Consider the following 21,728-nt stretch of genomic DNA (forward strand, 5'->3'; position numbering starts at 1 on the left):
AAAAAGCAAGGGAATGGTTACAAAAGTCAGAGTCCTGGTTCCCTTGTCAGGAAGGAGAAGTGACTGGGAGAGGGCATCAGAAGGGACTCATTTGGGCTGGGAATGCACTATATCTTTTTTTTTTAGGGCCATCCACGGCATATGGAAGTTCCCATGCTAGGGGTCATATCGGAGCTGCAGCTGCTGGCCTACGCCACAGCCACAGCCATGCAGGATCCAAGCCACAGCTGTGACCTACACCACAGCTCATGGCAACACCAGATCCTTAACCCACTGAGCAGAGCCAGGGATCAAACCTGCATCCTCACAGATACTAGTCAGATTCGTTACTGCTGGGCCACAACAAGAACTCTAGGAATGCACTACTTCTTGAAATGAAATGGTGGTTTTATGGATATACATCTGATAATACATTAAGCTGCACTTGTACATTTTAGGAACTTTTCTGCATGTGAATTCTACATCACAATTACAAAGGTAAATACTTAAATAGACTAAGTTCTGCTTTAGCATTTTCCCCTTGGGTCATACTCTGGGGAAAATTATGAGAAATGGCTATGATGATACCCTTGTATTTATTACAATGTTTCTCTTGAGGACATTACCCACTATATCATTTATTCAAAGGCTTCATCAAGGAATGACCAAGAAATATTTACTTTCTATGAAGAATCAGTTTCCTTTTTCATTTGGACAATGCAATTCATATAAACATGTTATTCATTATACCTGTCAAAAAACTGAGAACCAAGTTTACAGCTCAAATTCAATGATTACATAGGACATATAAATTCAAGCTTTAAGAAATTCTCAAGGCCCTAGAGTGAATACACCATTGCTTCAGTTTTGTTACAACCTGAATCTTACATTTTGAGGGTATTTTCCCATGATTTCTCTATCTTTTTCCTTTTTATGGCCACATCTTCAGCATATAAAAGTTCCTAGGACAGGACTCAAATTGGAACTACAGCTGCAGACCTACACTACAACTACAGCAGCTTTCGACAATGATGGATAGTTAACTCACTAAGCAAAGGCAAAGGATCAAATCCGCATCTTCACAGAAACAACATCAGGTCCTCCACCCTTGGAGCCACGATAGGAATTCTCCCCGATTTCTCAATCATTTACTCTTCTTTTTCACTAGAAGACTTACAAACCTCTTCTAATTGCCTGGAAATAATGAGGAATAAACAATATCTCACCTGTAACATGGTCATTTTCTGCTGCCTGTGCAAGATGATTAACAAGTCCAAGATATGTTCTATCAGGCGTCTTCTGCTTCTGCCCCAAAGCTCTGCTGCGACGTCTTTCACACTAAGAATGAATTCCTGCTTGCACAAACTCCTTTAATTGCAGGCTTATTTGCAGGGATCCAAGATCTTCGGACATAGGGACAGGGACAAATGCACTTCAACTAGTATATTCACACTGCACCTAAAAGCTTTTCTTTTCTTGCTAGGAACGAGGCATGATCATCTAAAGCCAGAGTGTGTCTTTCCTGTAACAAACAGGGCTGTAGGACAGAAACAGAATATAAGGTAGAACAACAGAAATCTAGGTCTCTGCACATACATAAAAACACCAGAATTAAGTAATTCTGAGGTCCACTCAATATCCACTGTGGACACTGACATACAAAACACTTTAATGGGTGCTGTGAAGTATAAGACAGCTCTATTTTAGGCAGATGGAATTTTGGAAGCTTATGTGACTTGTATTAAAAAATCTGAGTTTCAATCAGCCTTTTCCCCTTAGTGGTTATGTGACTTTGGAGAAAAACAAACTTTATCTTTCTAAGCCTTAGTTTCCCATTCAAATCTACAAGCTTCCTAATTTAAGCATGCCAATTCTATCAATTTCTGAAGGGAATGTGTTAAACACTCTCAGTATGATTACACATTGGTCAGTTTTTCCCTGTAATTCTGTTGATGTTTGGATTATATGTTTAAGGCTGTTTTTTGCTGTGCAGCAGAAAATTGACAGAACACTGTAAATCAGCTATAATGGAAAAAAAAAAAATCTGGAGTTCCCGTCGTGGAGCAGTGGTTAACGAATCCGACTAGGAACCATGAGGTTGCGGGTTCGATCCCTGCCCTTGCTCAGTGGGTTAACGATCCGGCGTTGCCGTGAGCTGTGGTGTAGGTTGCAGACTCGGCTCGGATCCTGCGTTGCTATGGCTCTGGTGTAGGCCAGTGGCTACAGCTCCGATTCGACCCCTAGCCTGGGAACCTCCATATGCCGCAGGAGCGGCCCAAAGAAATAGCAAAAAGACAATAAATAAATAAATAAATAAAGTAAAAAACATTATAAAGAAAAAGAAAAAAAGGCCATGTTTTTTTTTTAATTTTTTAAGTTATTTAATTTTATTTATTTATTTATTTTGTCTTTTTAGGGCCATACCCTCAGCACGGCATATGGAGGTTTCCAGGCTAGGGATGTAATCAGAGCTTTAGCCCCCAGCCTATGCCATAGCCACAGCCACGCAGATCTGAGCCATGTACGGGACCTACACCACAACTCACAGCAATGCCAGATCCTTAACCCACTGAGCAAGGCCAGGGACAGAACCTGGGTTCCCATTCATGCTAGACAGATTCCTTTCCACTGAGCCACAAAGAGGAACTCCTACTTTATTTATTTTATTTATTTATTTATTTATTGGCTTTTTAGGGCCACACCTGCAGCATATGGAAGTTTCCAGGCTAGGTGTCAAATGGGACCTGGAGCTGCTGGCCTACACCACAGCCACAGCAACTTGGGATCTGAGCAACGTCTGCAACCTTCACGACTCACGGCAACACCGGATCTTTAACCCACTGAGCGCGGCCATGGATCAAACCTGAGCCCTCACGGATACAGTTACTGCTGAGCCATGACAGGAACTCTGAGGCTATGTTTTTTAATGCACAAAGGTTATATACTTCTGGAGGATTATTATCTTTTTTTGGTCCCGCCACTGCATGCAGACGTTCCCAGGCTAGGGAACAAACCTGTACCACAGCAGTGACCTGAGCCACAGCAGTGACAATGCCAGATCCTTAACTGTAGGCCTCCAGGGGAAGGATTATTCTTTAATCATTATGTAATGCCACTGGGATTCTAAAGAATAAATAAGATATTAAAAGGAAAGTGGAAGTTCCCACTGTGATGCAGTGGGTTAAAGATCCAGCGCTGTCACTGCAGCGGGAGTCACTGCTGCTGTGGCACAGATTTGATCCTTGCCTGGGAACTTCCACATGCCACAGGTGTAGCCAAAAAGATAAAAAAGTCATTTAATAATCTCCATTTTATTTATTATTATTGCAAATAGCATTTTATTTAGTCCTTTTTGTTTATCCTGATATGAAAACCAGACGAGAACACTTTGCAGAAGTTCCCAGGCCAGGGACTGAACCTGCCCACAGCAGTGACAACACTGGATCCTCAACCCTCTGAGCCACCAGGGAACTCAAACAATCTCCATTTTATAGAAAGAAAACTTAGACAATAGAGTGGGCCCATGACCCCACAACTATTAAGCAGCAGACACGGAATATTAATTTTTCTGTCTTGCTACCTTCAGGGCATTTACTAACAAAATCATCATATTATGGATACAAATTACTGCTTTTGGAATGGATTGACAATGAGATCCTGTTGTGTAGCACTGAGAACTATGTCTAGATACTTACAATGGAGCATGATAATGGGAGAAAAAGGTATGTATACATGTATGTGTAACTGGGTCCCCAGGCTGTATGTGGGAAAAAAAAATTGTGTTGGGGAAATAACAATTAAAAAAAAAACATGTCATCTGTATGTGTTCATGAACACATATATACACAAACAGACACACACCCCTCACATACCCTGCAATGAGCTTTTATTTCCATGCACACACTCAGTCACCTTATTTTCACAGAAACACAAATGAAGAACATCCTGCTCATCCCTACGACACACTAAAGAGCAGCACTTAGAAAACCAAGCTCGGAGTTCCCATTGTGGTGCAGTGGTTAACGAATCCAACTAGGAACCATGAGGTTGCGGGTTCGGTCCCTGGCCTTGCTCAGTGGGTTAACGATCTGGCGTTGCTGTGAGCTGTGGTGTAGGTGGCAGACTCGGCTCGTATCCCGAGTTGCTGTGGCTCTGGCGTAGTAGGCTGGTGGCTACGGCTCCAATTCGACCCCTAGCCTGGGAACCTCCATATGCCGCGGGAGTGGCCCAAGAAACGGCAAAAAGACAAAGAAAAAAAAAACCAAGCTCTTCCCTTTCATGCCTTCCTGTGATTAAACCCTTGGTGCCAACTCAGAAACATGTATTGAGGTTTCTCTGTTACACAAGAAATGATTCCTTTCTATTTCTTAAACTGTGAAAGTATACACATCTTAGAACCGGAGCTGGCACACATCAGCACTCCAAAAATATGAGCCATAAGTATTATTTCAAAAGTAAAATATAGTTGGATTCATTTCCACTGCGCCAAGACAGAATTCCCAGATCTGAATTTAAAATAATGGAAACCACGATAGTGCCTAAAGAAATCACAAGTGGAGTTCCCGTTGTGGCGCAGTGGTTAACGAATCCGACTAGGAACCATGAGGTTGCGGGTTCGATCCCTGGCCTTGCTCAGTGGGTTAACGATCCGGCGTTGCCGTGACCTGTGGTGTAGGTTGCAGACGCGGCTCGGATCCCGCGTTGCTGTGGCTCTGGTGTAGGCCAGTGGCTACAGCTCCGATTCGACCCCTGGCCTGGGAACCTCCATATGCCGCAGGAGCGGCCCAAAGAAATAGCAAAAAAAGACAAAAATAAATAAATAAAATAAAATAAATAAAAAATAAAATCTACACAATCCAATTCATGGAAAAAAAAAAGAAATCACAAGTGAATATTTGTATAATTTGGAGGAGAACTGTCCCTACTGCACATGATAGCAAAGGCAAAAAAAAAACTATAAAATTTTTATTTAAGAAGCCAGTGAAGTTGGGAGTTCCCATCGTGGCACAGTGGTTAACAAATCCAACTAGGAATCATGAGGTTGCGGGTTCGGTCCCTGCCCTTGCTCAGTGGGTTAACGATCCGGCGTTGGTGTGAGCTGTGGTGTAGCTCGCAGACGCAGCTCGTATCCCTAGTTGCTGTGGCTCTGGCATAGGCTGGCGGCTACAGCTCCGATTAGACCCCTAGCCTGGGAACCTCCATGTGCTGTGGGAGTGGCCCTAGAAAAGGCAAAAGGACAAAAAAAAAAAAAAAAAAAAAAAAAATTTACATTCAAACAATTTCCTTAGGCAGACTGCCAAATTCACGATGTGATTTAAAAATTTCCTTTGTAATCTTGTCAAAAATTACTTGAAGTTTAGTTGGGTTTCAAGGAAAACTTATTGAGTAGAGAGACATGTCGAAATGAGAAATTTTGCAGAGAACACACACAGACTTGGGAATTTCAGGTGGACAGAGTGAGACAAGCCATCAACATGGGAGTTCTGAAATATTTCTGGAGTTCCCGCTGTGCAGCAATGGGATCAGCGGCAACTCTGCAGGACCAGGACAAAGATGCCCCAGTCCAGCACAGTGAGTTAAAGGATTATGGGGGTTCCCATCGTGGTGCAACGGAAATGAATCCAACTAGGAACCACGAGATTGTGGGTTCAATCCCTCGCCTCGCTCAGTGGGTTAAGGATCTGGTGTTGCCTGTGAGCTGTGGTGTAGGTCACAGGCGCAACTCAGATCTGGCTCTGATTCAACTGCTAGCCTGGGAACCTCCATGTGTCACAGGTGTGGCCCTAAAAAGACAAAAAAAAAAAAGGATTAAACATCTGACCCCTGGCCCAAGAAAGCCAAATGCCTCGGGGGATGGGGAAGGAAAAAAAAAGTTCTGAGGGAGTTCCTGGTGGCTCAGTGGATTAAGAATCCAGTGTTGTCAGTGCTGTGACTCAGGTCCCTGCTGTGGCACAGGTTCAATCCTTGGCCCAGGAAATTCTGCATGCTACAGGCATGGCCAAAATAAATAAATAAATATTTCTGATATTTAAGTTTGTGACTCAGAACAATATAGCTTCAACCTTACTTTACTTTAACCAACTGTTTTTGCAAGTTGGCTCTTGAGGGAGAAATCCCCCCCCCGCCCCGCCCCATCACTCTTATACTTGAATCACATGTCCCTCCAGCCAATGATAGCCTAAGCCCTTCACTGCACAGTCTGGCCCATTTCAACAACATTGGTGTGTCCTTACCTGGGCAGGTTCCTGCTCAGCCACACGGTGCTCCCTGTGACAGTGCTCTCACAGTACCTTCAGGAGGGAGGGGCACCTTCATCATCATCTGCAGTTCCCACTCAGATCAGGCTCTGTGGAATTTCAAGGAAAGGTAATTGGGGAGTGCTTGAGAGCGCTGGGTTTCAGGTTCGATCCCCAGCCCACTGTTGCTGCAGCTGGGATCTGATCCCTGGCCCAGAACTCCATATGCTGCAGGGAGGCCGAAAAATAATAATAGTAGTAATAAATAACATTTACTTTCACTATGTGCCAAGTGTTCTACACATGGCACTGTCTTTGTTGATGCATTCAGTGCTCATTACAGAAGAAGCAATATGGTACTAGAAGTTCAATATCATGCCCAACACAAATGACACGTGGGCAAAGTGGCAGATCTGGATCACTGGTCCCATGCAGTCCCCCAGAGCTTGTGACCACTGCCCCTCAACAACAGGGAGGGAGGGTAGGGGAATACAAAGGCCTTGGGAGACCCAGTACTGGTATGATACAGCCCTCTGTCCAGAAGTACTGGTACAGGGCAGACTAAGGAGAAAAACAAGAGAAAATTCTCAGGGACCAGTTAAAAAAACTCCCCAGTAAGTTTAACCTCCCCAATTGCGGCAAAATATTTCAAATTAACATTTTTGTGATACTTGAAGTGGTCTTAAGCAGGCTATGCAACAAATTCCCAATTTTGTTTTTTTAAGGGGAACAAGATGTTAAAAACATACATTAATTGACTAAAAGAAATATACAAAATGTTAGCAGTGACCATTTCCTGTTGATGAGGTGATGAATGATTTTCATCCGAATCTGTTTATCAAGATACTCTAAACTGACTAGAGCGAACATATTTTAAAGTCCTTAACTCAAGAAAATAGGCAAGCTGGAGTTTCTGCTGTGGCTCAACTGTAGCAAACCTATATCCATGAAAACCAGGGTTCGATCCCTGGCCTAGCTCGGTGGATTAAGGATCTGGAGTTGTTGCAGCAAGCTGTGGTGTGGGTCACAGACATGGATAGATCCTGCGTTGCTGTGGCTGTGGTGTAGGCCTGCAGGTGCAGCTCTGATTCCACCCCTGGCCTGGGAACTTCGATGCGTCACAGGTGCAACCCTAAAAAGAAAGGGGGGGGGGAGGCAAAGAAAAACAGGCAAGCAGAGCAGTTTCAGTCCAGCACCATGTGATTGATACAAGGTAAACAATAAATAATAGTTAAAATAATTAAAATAATGCAGGCTTTAATAACAGCTCAAGGCATCAGAGGTAGGGGGAAAAATCATTTCTTTCTACTCTCTCATTTTTAGATGAAACACTTGAGATCGAAGAAATTGTGAGTTCAAAGCGGCAGAGGTGGGTCAAACTGAGATTAAGACTTGAGGCCGGTGCTGTGCCCACCACACCAGCCACTAACAGAAGCTGTTTAGGGGTTTTATTTGTTAATAAAGATGCCTTAAGGGAAAACACAAAACAAAACCCACTGCTAAAAGGAGAGCCTAGCCGGGTGGAGCCAGGCTACAGGGGCGGGGCAGGCCCAACCGGAGGTCCCCGCGGACTTGCACGGCGCCCCCCTTCGGCCGCGGCTCCCAACCCCCCGACAGCGTCCGGTACACGGGGGACACACCGCCTGCACCCGCCGATTCGGATGGGAATGCCAGCAGGGAGGAACGGCGAGGCAGCGGCGCGAAGCCTGGGAAACCTGGGATCCGTCACGGTGTGGCTCCCTGCCCGGAAGACGCCGTGCCACCCCCACCCATGCCCACAGCACCCTCACCCAGAGAACCCTGTCTTAGCACCGCCCCACGGGCCCGCACAACCCCTGCCGTCCGCCCCCCAGGGGATCCACCCCCAAACCTGCAAAAACGGCCTCGGACGGCAGACGCCCGGGACAGGGGGCCACGTGACAGCCCCGCCCCCGGCCTTTGCGCGATCCGGGCGAACCCGCGGGATACCGACGACAGGCCCCAGTAGCGCAGGGGAACCGCGCGCACACGACCTCGGGCACGCGCATACGGGCCTCGAGCGCGGAGGCAAAGACAAAGAGGACACCCCACCAGAGCGCCAGTGGGCTGCGCGTGCGCAAGAGGAAGGTACGTCTAAACTACACTTCCCAGGAGGCTCCGCAGCACGTCGGCGTCCTGGGAATGCTGGTCGCCCAGACAGTCCGATGGTGCCTCCGGTTCTTGAGCTCTGCTACCGCACCTTAGCGAGAAGGAAACTCTTGGGTTTTTTTTTTAGAATACTAGCAATTCAAATGTAAATGATAGGTAGATAAGTAGGTAGCTAGGTGTGTAGATAGGTAGGTAGAAAGGTGAGTAGATAGTAGGTAGATAGGCATAGATGATAGATATGGTAGACAATTTGCTTGAGAACAAAAAATTTAACATATTTATGGAAAGCAGGTAAGTAAAGCAGAAAAAAAGTGTATTCATAATTCAAGTGCTGTGGGAAATTATAAGTCACTATCCTTTTTTCTTTTTTTTTTTTTAATCTTTTTGCCTTTTCTGGGGCCGCTCCTGCGGCATATGGAGGTTCCCAGGCTAGGTGTTTAATCGGAGCTGCTGCTGCCGGCCTACGCCATTGCCTCAACACCAGATCCGAGGACGGGAACTCTGGCTATCCTTTTTTTAAAAAGAGTGAAGGGTATGATGAAAACAGAACCACGGACACATAGGAATTGAAAGATAATACTCTCTGTGCTAATAAATTCGAAATTCTTTGTGACAGATGATTCTCAAGGAATGGAATTTGACCCAAGAAGCGAGAAAGTCTAAATATAGATAAAAATGAAAAGCATCAATCACTGGAGTTTCCCTCGTGGCTAGTGGTTAATGGACCCAACTAGGAACCATGAGGTTGCAGGTTCAATCCCTGGCCTTGCTCAGTGGGTTAAGGATCTGGCATTGCCATGAGCTGTGGTGTAGGTTGCAGATGCGGCTGCAATCCTGTGTTGCTGTGGCTCTGGTGTAGGCCCTCGGCTACAGCTCCCATTGGACCGCTAGCCTGGGAACCTCCATGTGCTGCGGGTGCGGCACTAGAAAAGACAAAAAAAAGCATCAATCATTGAGTTTCCAGTGAAATATTTCAAGCATCTAGTGATCAGAGAATTCTTATGTTTAGTTACAGAAGAAGGAAAATTTTCTTATAAAGGCAATAAAATCAACAAATGTGATTTGAAAAGGAAGGTCAGACAAAACTCGATTATTGCTGTCCATGCAGAAACAAATTATGAACAGAGAGAAGGTGGCAATATTTTTATAGAGTAGAAACCAAGTAGATTCTATTCTAGAAATAAAGGACGATCAGGATACACATTAATATAAATAAGCAAGTCAAAGAGAAAAATAAAATTACCTCAAGATGAAAAAGATTTTAAACTGAAAAATACATTCTAAATTTTAAAAAATAGGAGTTCCCGTCGTGGCGCAGTGGTTGACGAATCCGACTGGGAACCATGAGGTTGCGGGTTCGATCCCTGCCCTTGCTCAGTGGGTTAACGATCCGGCGTTGCCGTGAGCTGTGGTGTAGCTCGGATCCCGCGTTGCTGTGGCTCTGGCGTAGGCCGGTGGCTACAGCTCCGATTCAACCCCTAGCCTGGGAACCTCCATATGCCGCGGGAGCGGCCCAAGAAATAGCAACAACAACAACAACAACAACAAAATAAAAATAAAAAAATAAATATATTTTAAAAAATAAATTATAAAAAGTTTCCCAATTTAACATGATAATATAGACTTCAACCATAAAGCCACTATGCTGCTTCAAGGAAGAGTTAAGAACAAGGTATGAATTCCCAGGATCATGATTTAAAAAACTAGAATAATACCTAAAAGGCAGAACACAAGTGATACCTAGTCAAAGCTCATATCACTCACTGTACAGATTGTAACACTGGCCAATAAATCCAGATATGAGCTGTTGGGGCAAGGAATAGAGACTTTATTCAGGAAGCCAGCAGACTGAGAAAATGATGGACTAGTATCCTCAAAAAGCAGCTTACCTGTGTTAGAATTCAGGCTATTTTTTATCCTAAAATAGGGAGTATAGTTGATTGCTGCAAACAGCTTATTGCCTGGATATTTCTTGCAGCTGTCCGCACAGGCCCAGTAAAAATATTCCTATAAACCTCCAACAAGGCAAATGTTAATCTTTTCTGCAACTTTTTATCTCTATATGAATGGAAAAGTGTTATACCTTTACAGGTCAGAGCCTTGAGAATGGCCTTATACTTCAGGCTATAGGCAACATTCTTAACTTGAAACAAAAACAACAGAATACTAAGTTTAAAGTAAAATAAACAAATCCAGTATGAAGTCAGATTTTGTTCTTCCCAATTACACAAGGATGTGTGTCAGTGATCACTGCTGAGCTATACACATTTCTATACCATTTGGGTTTTTTATTCTGTAAAGTGCGTTTATCATTTGCCATTTTTCTACTGGGTTATCTTTTTCTACTAGATTCATGGAGTCGAATATATAGTTTACTAATCTTCCATATGCAATATTTGTTTAAATTTTTCTGTCTACTCCTTGTATTTGAACTTTGTTTATAAAATTGTTGACCCCATAGATTTTGTTTTTGATGTAAAATTTATCTAGTTTTTTCCTTATGGTTTCATTGTGGTTTACTTATGTGTCCTGTTAAGAAATCTCTCTCTGGAGTTCCCATTGTGGCTCAATGAGTTAAGGACCCATTGTGTCTATGAGGGTGCAGGTTCTATGACCCTGGTCCTGCTCTTGGGTTAAGGATCCAGTGTTGCCATGGCTATGGCATAGGCTGACAGCTGCTGCTCTGATTCAACCCCTAGCCTAGGAATTTCCATATGCTGCAGGTGCAGCCTTAAAAAGAAAAGGAGGGAGGGAAGGAAGGAAAGTGAGAGAGAGAAAAATAAAGCAATCTTTGTGTGTGTGTGTGCGTGTGTGCGCGCGTGTGTGTGTGTGTGTGTGTGTGTGTGTGTTTGCCTTTTCTTGAGTTGCTCCCACGGCATATGGAGGTTCCCAGGCTAGGGGTCTAACGGAGCTGTAGCCAGCAGCCTACACCAGAGCCACAGCAATGCAGGATCCGAGCTGTGTCTGCGACCCACACCACAGCTCACGGCAATACCAGATCCTTAACCCACTGAGCAAGGCCAGGGATCGAACCAGCAACCTCATGGTTCCTAGTGGGATTCGTTAACCACTGCACCATGAAATGAACTCCAAGGAATCATTTCTTAGGTAATTGGGATAAACCTCAATATGTGTTTCTGAGTTGGACATCTATCTGGAGTTGTGTATGTGCAGGTACTGTGAGATATAGATCTAATTTCACATTAGGAAGCTAATTTACTCCTACCAACTGTGTTAGGTAGCTAGGACTACCATAACAAAATACCACAGACTGGCAAACACCAAAAATTAATTTAGTCAAAATTCTAGAGACAGGTTTGGTTTCTTCTACATCTCTCTCCTACATCTCTCAGCCTCTAGGGAGGCTGTCTTCTCCCTGTGTCCTCACAATTATCCCTATGTGTGTGCCTGTGTCTTAGCCTCCTTTTGCTTTTCCCACCAGTTTTATTGAGATATAGTTGACGTAGAGCACAGTATAAATTTAAGGTGTACAGCATAATGATTTGACTTACATACATCATAGTGATGACCACAATAAGTTTAGTGAACATCCATCATCTTATATGGATACAAAATTAACAATGGGGATTTCCTTTTGTGGCTCAGGGGATTAAGAAACTGACAGTAGCCATGAGGATTCGAGTTCCATCCAGAAATTAATTTTACCCCACTCAGTCTGTGGTATCTTGGCCTCGCTCAGTTGGTTAAGGATCCAGCATCATTGCAAGCTTCAGCATAATTTGCAGATGCAGCTCAGATCTGGCATTGCTGTGGTTGTGTTGCAGACTGGCAGCTGCAGCTCCAATTCGACCCCTGGCCTGGGAACTTCCATATCCCACAGGTGCAGCCCTAAAAAGAAAAAAAAAATTTTTTTAATTAACAAAATAGGAAAAAAAAAATTTTTTTGGTCTTTTTGTCCTTTTAGGGCTGAACCCCCAGGCTAGGGGGTCTAATCAGAGCTGTAGCCACCAGCCTACACCATAGCCATAGCAACACCAGATCCAAGCCACATCTGCAACCTACACCACAGCTCACAGCAACACCGGATCCTTAACGCACTGAATGAGGCCAGGGATTGAACCTGCAACCTCATGGTTCCTAGTTGGGTTTGTTTTTGCCGCACCATAATGGGAACTCCTGAAAAAAAATTTTCATTGTGATGTAACTTGTAGGATTTAGTCTCTTAACAACTTTCATATCCAACATACAGCAGTATTGATTATATTTAACATATTGTACTTTATATCCCTAGTACTTATTTGTCTTATACCTGGAAGTTAGTACCTTTTGACCACCTTCAGCTAATTTCCCCTCCCTCACTTCCCCCTCTGGTAACCACAAATCTGATCTCTTTACTATGAGTTTGTTTTTGAATAACTGACCTATGTTAGTTCCTATTATACAACATAGTGATTCTGCTGCTGACTGGAGTCCTTGGGCTCTTAATCAATAGAAATTGATAAGAGGCCAGACGAGGAATTCAGGCAAGGCTTTATTGGGACTTGGGCCACAAAACCAAAAAAAAGGTGCCCTTGCTTTCTGCTGTGGGGCAATCTGGTTGTTTGAAGGCAGTAAACAGGGTATGGATCAGTAGGTCATGCCGGAGGGGCGTCTTAAGTGGTCTGGCCACCCACTTGGTGCTGTGAGCAGGGATCATGTGCAGTACCCTGCTTTTGTTCTCCCCACCTCAGAAACAGTACTTGTATTTTGGCCTTTTTGTGTCTTATTGTTCATAATTTGCCCCAGCTGTGCATGCATGAAGTTATTTTTTAGTCCTTTATAGTTTCTTTGTATTCTGTTGTTTAAGAAGACATTTGCCAGGTATAAGCACTGCAGCAGAGGATCCCAGATCCTAGGTACAGCCTATCTCAATTCAACACTTCAGTACATTTCAAAATGATCACCATGGTAAATTGACTTGTCATCTGTCACCATATAAAAATATTACATAATTATAGACAATTTTATCCACACTGTATATTTCATACCTATGACTTATTTATCTTATAACTGGAAATGTGTACCTCTTAATCTCCTTCACCTATTTCTCTCCTCCCCCACCTCTCATGCTCTTTTGAAAAAAAAAATTAGAAGTGAATTCAGTATAGTCGTAAGTCAAGATTAATATACAGAAAATGTGATGTATTTATATATACTAATAATTAATTATCAGAAAGGGATAGAAAGAAATCAGCCCTGTTGGAGTTCCTTTGTGGCATAGTGGGTTAAGGATCCAGTGTGTTCACTGCAGTGGCTTGGGTCACTGAGGTGGTGTGGGTTTGATCCCTGGACCAGGAAATTCCACATGCTATGGGGAAGCAAAAAGAGAAAAGAAAAGAAGAAAGAAAGAGAGAGAAAGAGGATGTCCAGTCATGGCACAACAGAAACAATGAGGAACCATGAGGTTGCAGGTTCAATTCCTGGTCTCATTCAGTGGGGTAAGGATCTGTTGTTGCCATGAGCTGTGTTGCAGGTTGCAGATGCAGCTCGGATCTGAAGTTGCTGCAGCTGTGGCATAGGCTGGCAGCTATAGCTCCAATTCGATCCCTAGCCTGGGAATCTCCATATGCCGTGGGTGCAGCCCTAAAAAGCAAAAAAAAATCATACAAAAAAGAATAAAAGAGTAAATATCAAGAATGAAATTAACCAAGGATGTGAAAGACCTATATACTGAAAACTATAAAAGATTGATGAAGAAAATGGAAGATGATACAAAGAAATGGAAAGATACCCTATGTTCATGGGTTTGAAGAATATTGTTAAAATTACACTACAGATTTAATGCAATCCCTATCAAGATATCCATGACATTTTTCACAGAAATAGAAAAAAATCCTAAAATTTATATGGAGCCATGAAAGACTCTGAACAGCCAAAGCAATCTTGATAAAGAACAGAGTTGTAGGAATCAGGCTCCCAGACTTCAGACTATACAACAAAGCTACAATCATCAAACAGCATGGTACTGGCACAAAAACAGACACATAGCTCAATGGAAGAGGATAGAAAGCCCAGAAATAAACTCACACATTTATGGTCAATTAATCTATGACAATGACCTATGTCTAGTCACTTATGATGGAGCATGATAATGTGAAAAAAAAGAATGTATACATGTATGTGTAAGTGGGTCACCATGCTGTACAGTAGAAAATTGACATAACACTGTAAACCAGCTATAATGGAAAAAAATAAAAAATTATTATATTAAAAAGTCTATCACAGTGGAGGCAAGACTATAGGGTGGGGAAAGGATAATCTCTTCAGTAAGTGGTGCTAGGAAAAATGGACAGCTTCATGTAAAAAAAAATGAAAGTAGAACATTATCTAATGCCATATACAAAAATAAACTTAAAATGGATTAAACACCTAAATGTGAGATTGGAAACCAAAAAACTGGAGGAAACATGGGCAGAACACTCTTTTGCATAACTCACAAAAATATTTCTGGGGACCTTCCTCCTAAGGAAAAGGAAACAAAAGCAAAAATAATCAAATGAGACCTAATTAAATTTCAAAGCCTTTGAACAGCAAAGAAAAACCATCAATCAAATGAGAAGACAGGAGTTCCTGTCATGGCACAGCAGAAACAAATCAGATTAGGAACCATGAGGATGCAGGTTCAATCCCTGGCTTCGCTCAGTGGGTTAAGGATCCGGCGTTGCCATGAGCTGTGGTGTAGGTCACAGACACGGCTCAGATCTGGTGTTGCTGTGGTTGTGGTGTAGGCCAGCAGCTGTAGCTCCTATTAGACCCCTAGCCTGGGAACCTCCATATGCCGAAAGTGCAGTCCTAAAAAGAAAAAAAAAAAAGAAAAAAAAATTAGTGGTTAATATCCAAAATATACAAACAGCTCATACAACTCAATATTAAAAAAAATGATTAAAAGTGGGCAGAAAGGAGTTCCTTTCGTGGCTCAGAGTTACAAACCCAACTAGTATGCATGAGGATGAGGGTTCAATCCCTGATTGGTTAGAGATGTGGTAATCCAGAGTCAACATCTGCCTTCTGGTTCCAACCATTCTGGGCTGTAGTGCTGGTGAACAGCATAAAGTTAACTTCTTCCACCTGGTAGGCATTTCAGCCTCTGCAATACAGCTCAAGGATATGGTTCAGGATGTTTCTGTAGCCCTTGAGGAGGAACTAAAGGTCCTTGACTTTGTTTAATGGCTAAACCATTATAATTTTGTCTTACTTGACTGTTTTCCTTTGCTTCTGCATTTTTCCACTTCCTGGACTAAATTTGTTCCTTGGAACTCAGGGAAGGCCTAGGAGGCTAAAGTTCTTCTACAGGTAAGAGACATGGGGGCAGGGGGCGGTTGTTCCAGGAAGGCCCTGAAGGGTCCTGCTCAGTTTACAATTAGGTGCATTTCTATTTTCCATCTACATTAGGTGTGAGGACGTTTCTGCCACTCATAACAAAGTCTCCTTTCCCCATGTCTCAATAACACTTTCCTCATACTCATCAACAACCTCTGTGATGACCAGGCTCTGCTAACACCCTCCCTAAGGACGCTTCAGGCTTTCACTAACCTTTTCCCCAAAAGCCTCCCAGATTCTGTTCACCAACCAGTGCCAAAGCCAGTGGCAGATGTTTTAAGATTTTGTTACAGTAGCACCCCACTTCCAACACCAGATTTCTACTCCAATCACTACTGCTGTCGAAAATCACCCTAGGCTCCACAGCATACATAATGGAAAATATATCTCATGGTTTCTTTTTCTTTTGGCTGCCCCCAACAACATATTAAGTTCCCAGGATTGGATCAGAGCCTGTTTCTTTTTTTATTTTTTAATTTAATTTTTTTGGTCTTTTTGTCATTTCTAGGGCAACACCTGTGGCATATGGAGGTTCCCAGGCTAGGGGTCTAATCGGAGCTGTAGCTGCCGGCCTATGCTATAGCCACAGCAACGCCAGATCTGAGCCATGTCTGTAACCTACATGACAGCTCACAGCAATGCCAGATCCTTAACCCACTGAGCAAGGCCAGGGATCGAACCCACAATCTCATGGTTCCTAGTCAGATTCGTTAACCACTGAGCCACAATGGGAACTCCTGGTTTTTTGTTTTTTGGGTTTTTTTTTGGTTTATTTATTTACTTATTTATTTTTGTCTTTTGTCTTTTTAGGGCTGCACCTGCAGCATATGGAAGTTCCCAGCCTAGGGGTCTAATCAGAGCTACAGCTGCTGGCCTATGCCACAGCTGCATCAACGCTGGATCCAATCCGTGTCTTCGACCTACACCACAGCTCACAGCAACGCAGGATCCTTCACCCACTGAATGAGGCCTGGGATCAAACCCATAACCTCATGGTTCCTAGTCAGTTTTGTTTCCACTGCACCACGACAGAACTCCAGAGCCTCAGTTTCAACCTACGCTGCAGCAAGGCCAGATCCCTTTAACCCCCCTGTGCTGGGCAGGGGATCAAACCTGTGTCCTGGAGCTGCAGACATCACTGATACTTAACTTTTTTTTTTTTTTTTAACTATGGTATGAATGGCCTTTAATTGTTTGCAATGGGAGGTGGAAGATTAAAGCCAGCTTTTCCTCCTGGGGTGACTCCACAGACTTGGTCGCAGCCCTAATGACTTAACTTCTTGATGCTGATAGTAAAATGTGAGTGGACAGAGATAAAGTAAGAGTGTGTTATTAAGCTTAAAGGAACCAGATTGTGAAGATTTAGGACTTACTCATATGCAAAAAATGAGAAGGCATGCTCTGGAGAGAACACTAAGTGTGTGGCCAGATACTGCTCAAGAGACTATGGTTGTGTGACTTGTGAATCCAGTCAGCCACTTCAGCAGAAATGCTGCCAACTTGAAGGGAAGAGAAAGGTTGAAATGAAAGAACTTTGGGGATCCTACAGGCAGGAAACACAGATAGAGCTAGCTAGCTGTGGACATAGGTTATCCTTAAAGAAAAGGGAAGAATGACACTGAGGATAGGACCACTTCATTGGCTACAGAGGGTGAAGCCTCCTTTTCAATTCCAGAGCACTGGTCCACCATCCAGGGTTGAAGAGGCAGGGCCAGTAGCCCAGTGGGCTTAGAGGACAGAGCATTTACCAAAGAGGATTATTCTCAAGCCTTAAAATCTAATGGGATTTACCCTGCTAGTTTTTGGACTTACTTGGGATTCATAACCCTCTTTTTCATGATGATTTCCTTTTGGAATGGGAAAGTCTATCCCATGCCTATCTGATTATTGTGTTTTGAAAGCAAGTAACTTGTCTGGTTTCACAGGTTCACACATGAAGAGGATACTGTCCCTGGATGAATCATACCCATCTCATCCACACCTGATTTAGAAGAGATTATGGACTTAGAGTTGATACTGGAATGGATTGAGATTTGGGGGATGTTGGACAGGGGTGAATACATTCTGCATGTGAAGAGGACAAGAACTTGGTGGGGCTGGGGTGGAGCCAAGAGGCAGATTGTTGAAGGTTGAACTGTATCCTGTCAAAAAAGATGCTGGGGAGTTCCCATCATGGCGCAGTGGTTAACGAATCCAACTAGGAACCATGAGGTTGCGGGTTCGGTCCCTGGCCTTGCTCAGTGGGTTAAGGATCCGGCCGTGAGCTGTGGCGTAGGTTGCAGATGCGGCTCGGATTCCACGTTACTGTGGCTCTGGCGTAGGCTGGTGGCTACGGCTCTGATTCGACCCCTAGCCTGGGAACCTCCATATGCCGTAGGAGCGGCCCAAGAAATGGCAAAAAGATTTAAAAAAAAAAAAAAAAGATGCTGGATTCCTCAAATTGGAAAGGAAGAAGTAAAACTATCACTATTTGCAGATGACATGATACTATGCCTAGAGAATCCTAAAGACCACAAAACTGTTAGAGCTCATCCATGAATTTGGCAAAGTCGCAGGATACAAAATTAATACACAGAAATCGATGGCATTTCTATATACTAACAATGAAAGATCAGAAAGAGAAATTAGGGAAGCAATCCTGTTTACCATCGTATCCAAAAGAATAAAATACCTAGGAGTAAACCTACCTAAAGAACCAAAAGACCTGTACTCTGAAAACTATAAGACACTGATGAAAAAAATCAAAGATGACACAAATAAATGGAAAGACATACCATGCTCTTGGATTGGAAGAGTCAATATTATCAAAATGATTATACTACCCAAGGAAATCTACAGATTCAATGCAATCCCTATCAAATTACCAAGGACATTTTTCACAGAACTCGAACAAAATATTTTAAAGTTCGTTTGGAAGCACAAAAGACCCAGAATAGCCAAACACATCCTGAGAAAGAAAAATGGAGCTGGAGGAATCAGGCTCCTGGACTTCAGACTATACTACAAAGCAACAATCATCAAAACTGTATGGTACTGGAACAAAGACAGAAATATAGATCAGTGGAACAGGATAGAAAGCCCAGAATTAAACCCACGCACCTACAGCCAACTAATCTTTGACAAAGGAGAAAGAATATACAATGGAGAAACGACAGCGTGTTCAAAAGTGGTACTGGGAAAACTGGACAGCCACATGGAAAAGAATGAAATTAGAACACTCCCTAACACCATACACAAAAATAAACTCCAAATGGATTAAAGACCTAGATATAAGACCAGACACTATCAAACTCCTAGAGGAAAACATAGGCCAAACACTCTCTGACATAAACGACAGCAACATCTTCTCAGATCCACTTCTTGGAGTCATGACAGTAAAACAAAAATTAAAAAACAGGACTTAATTAAACTTCAAAGTTTCTGCACAGCAAAGGAAACCCTAAACAACACAAAAGGACAACCCACAGAATGGGAGAAAATACTTGCAAATGAAGCAACTGACAGGGGATTCATCTCCAAAATTTATAAACACCTTCTGCAGCTCAATACCAAAAAGACAAACAACCCCATCCAAAAATGGGCAGAAGATCTAAACAGACAATTCTCCAAAGAAGACATACAGATGGTCAAAAAACACATGAAAAGATGTTCAACATCACTCATTATTAGAGAGATGCAAATCAAAACCACTATGAGGTACCACCTTACACCAGCTAGAATGGCCATCATCAAAAAGTCTACAGACAATAAGTGCTGGAGAAAGTGTGGAGAAAAAGGAACCCTATTACACTGATGGTGGAATTGTAAATGGGTGCAACCACTGTGAAAAACAGTATGAAGATTCCTCAGAAAACTAAACATAGAACTACCATTTGATCCAGCAATCCCACTCCTGGGCATCTATCCAGAGAAAACCACGACTCACAAAGACACATGTACTCCAGTGTTCAATGTAGCACTATTTGCAATAGCCAAGACATGGAAACAATGTAAATGGCCATCTACAGAGGAGTGGATCAAGAAGATGTGGTTCATATACACAATGGAATATTACTCAGCCATTAAAATGAATGAAATACTGGCATTTTTAGCAACATAGATGGACCTAGAAATTATCATGCTAAGTGAAGTCAGTTAGTCATATAATGAGACACCAACATCAAATGCTTTCACTGACATGTGGAATCTGAAAAAAGGACAGACTGAACTTCTTTGCAGAATAGATACTGACTCACAGACTGAAAAACTTACGGTTTCCAAAGAAGACAGTTTGGGAGGTGGGGGGAAGCGCTGGGGTTGTGGGATGGAAATCCTATAAAAGTGGATTTTGATGATCATTGTACAACTATAAATGTAATAAATTCATTAAGCAATTAAAAAAAAAAGATGTTGGATTCCTAACCCCCAGTATCTCAGAATGTGAAGTTAATTAGTGACAGGGTCTTTAAAGAGGTAGTCAATTTAAAATCAGATCAGTAGGGTGAGACCTAAGCCAATATGACTGGTGTCCTCATAAGAAGAGGAAACCTGGACACATGGGGGTTGGCATGAGGCATGGGTAGAATAAGCTTCCCCTACAAGGCACGGCTCACTTTTCTGGGGAAGGGAAGGGACTATACACCCAGAGTTAGCAAGTCTGTGAGCAATACGGTGTCCATGGCAACTACTCAATTCTGCCACTGAGGTGCAAAAGCAGCCAGACAGTAACATAAATGACTATGTCTGGCTATATTCCAATAAAACTTGATTAATGGATACTGAAATTTGAATTTAAAATAATTTTTTCATAAACTAGTTGGGATTTTTTAAAAAGCATTTAAAAACATAAAGACCTGTTAGCTTGCCATCCATACAAAAACCAGCAGCACGCTCTATTTACCTGTGGGCTACAATTTGCCAACATCTAGTCTGTATCCCCAAGTGAGAAGCATACAGTGCAAAATATATCAGGAGTTTGCCAGGATGAGTCCTCAGATTCTTTGCATTTGTCTCTACTCAAATTACCAATTACCAAGAGACAACTTTTCTAAACCAATGCATGCTTACATAAGGGATGGGTGAGCACTTAAGGTAGATGACTCTTAAAGAGCAAGTCAAGTATATATTCGATTTCCACCGTCTCAATCCCACAGCTATGAGCAAGCAATTTTTTAGCAAGGTCAGGGAGCTACTGAGCTCAAACCTCTGCTTGAGATGAGATTCCAGGCCTTCAAGTCTGTCACTGTTGTGTTTAAGAGCTGATGTAACAAACTGTGTACAAGCCCGCATCCTTGTGTTTTGAAGTGAAGGCTTTTCCTTTAGCTTTCCAGTCCTAATGTCAGTCTCAAAGGCTGACTCAAAAGTTGATGCTTAGGAAATATTATTACAGCTAAAAACTAGTTAAAACAGTCTCCATGATGTTATGCCAGGATTTGTCCCACTAACTTACTCTAACCGGCTTTTAACAAATGACTTCATCCTTGCTTAACTGCTTTTACTAACAATTATTTTCTAGTTAAGAGTTCTATCATGTGCCAGGTGTTTTTCTTTGAAATACTCCCTTACTTTTGTAAGCAATTCTAGCTGCAAAAGTCAAGAGGACCACCAGAAAACATCGCCAGACCCCCTGATACTAGTCTTGACGACTGTGAAATGATCCAAGGAGGGAGAATACTGGCTCCCTGATACTTACCAACAGCCCTGGGTTTGTTTTTTGTTGTTGTTTGTTTAGCTAAACCTATAAAAACCCCTGTTATCCCCTCTAAAGGGGGGACACAGTTTTGAGGGCATTAGCCTATTGTGGCCTTCTTTGCTTGGCAAAGCAATAAAGCTGTTCTTTCTGCTTCACCCAAAACTCTGTCTCCAAGACTTAGTTGGTGTAAAGACAAAATTTTGGCTACAACCAAGACTAGCCATCTTATCTACTGTCCCAGATTTCCTCATAAATTTACTACTCTTCTAGAACAACAGTTCCTCAGTGTTCCCAGAATCTTACCATCAGAGGCCACAAGGTTCTTGGTGCACACAAGCAATAATACTATTGTGTACTATGAGCTTTAAAGTATCCATCTTGAAATATAAACAAGA

The 21,728-nt window shown here is 42.6% G+C and overlaps 1 protein-coding gene across 4 annotated transcripts in view; it reads right to left on the minus strand.

Moving 5' to 3' along the window:
- Positions 1-21,728, minus strand: part of ZNF84 (zinc finger protein 84) — a 53,613-nt gene that overhangs the window by 15,914 nt on the left and 15,971 nt on the right. Inside the window, exons 1-3 of one of the 4 annotated variants that reach the window (XR_002338535.1) lie at positions 8,086-8,215; positions 6,213-6,325; positions 1,206-1,516 (exon numbers count right to left, since the gene is read on the minus strand). The exons of 1 other annotated variant lie outside the window; for it this stretch is intronic. Coding sequence is in view for 2 of the 3 variants with exons in the window: in XM_021072885.1 (XP_020928544.1) it covers positions 1,206-1,220 (15 nt within the window). In the remaining variant the exon portion in view is untranslated. Of the gene's footprint in view, positions 1-1,205; positions 1,517-6,212; positions 6,326-7,855; positions 7,943-8,085; positions 8,243-21,728 lie in introns of those variants that run through there. 2 more of the 4 variants (XM_021072885.1, XM_021072887.1) reach the window with 2 other exon arrangements.

Source organism: Sus scrofa, chromosome 14, assembly GCF_000003025.6.
Source record: "Sus scrofa isolate TJ Tabasco breed Duroc chromosome 14, Sscrofa11.1, whole genome shotgun sequence".
NCBI classification, from domain to species: domain Eukaryota; kingdom Metazoa; phylum Chordata; class Mammalia; order Artiodactyla; family Suidae; genus Sus; species Sus scrofa.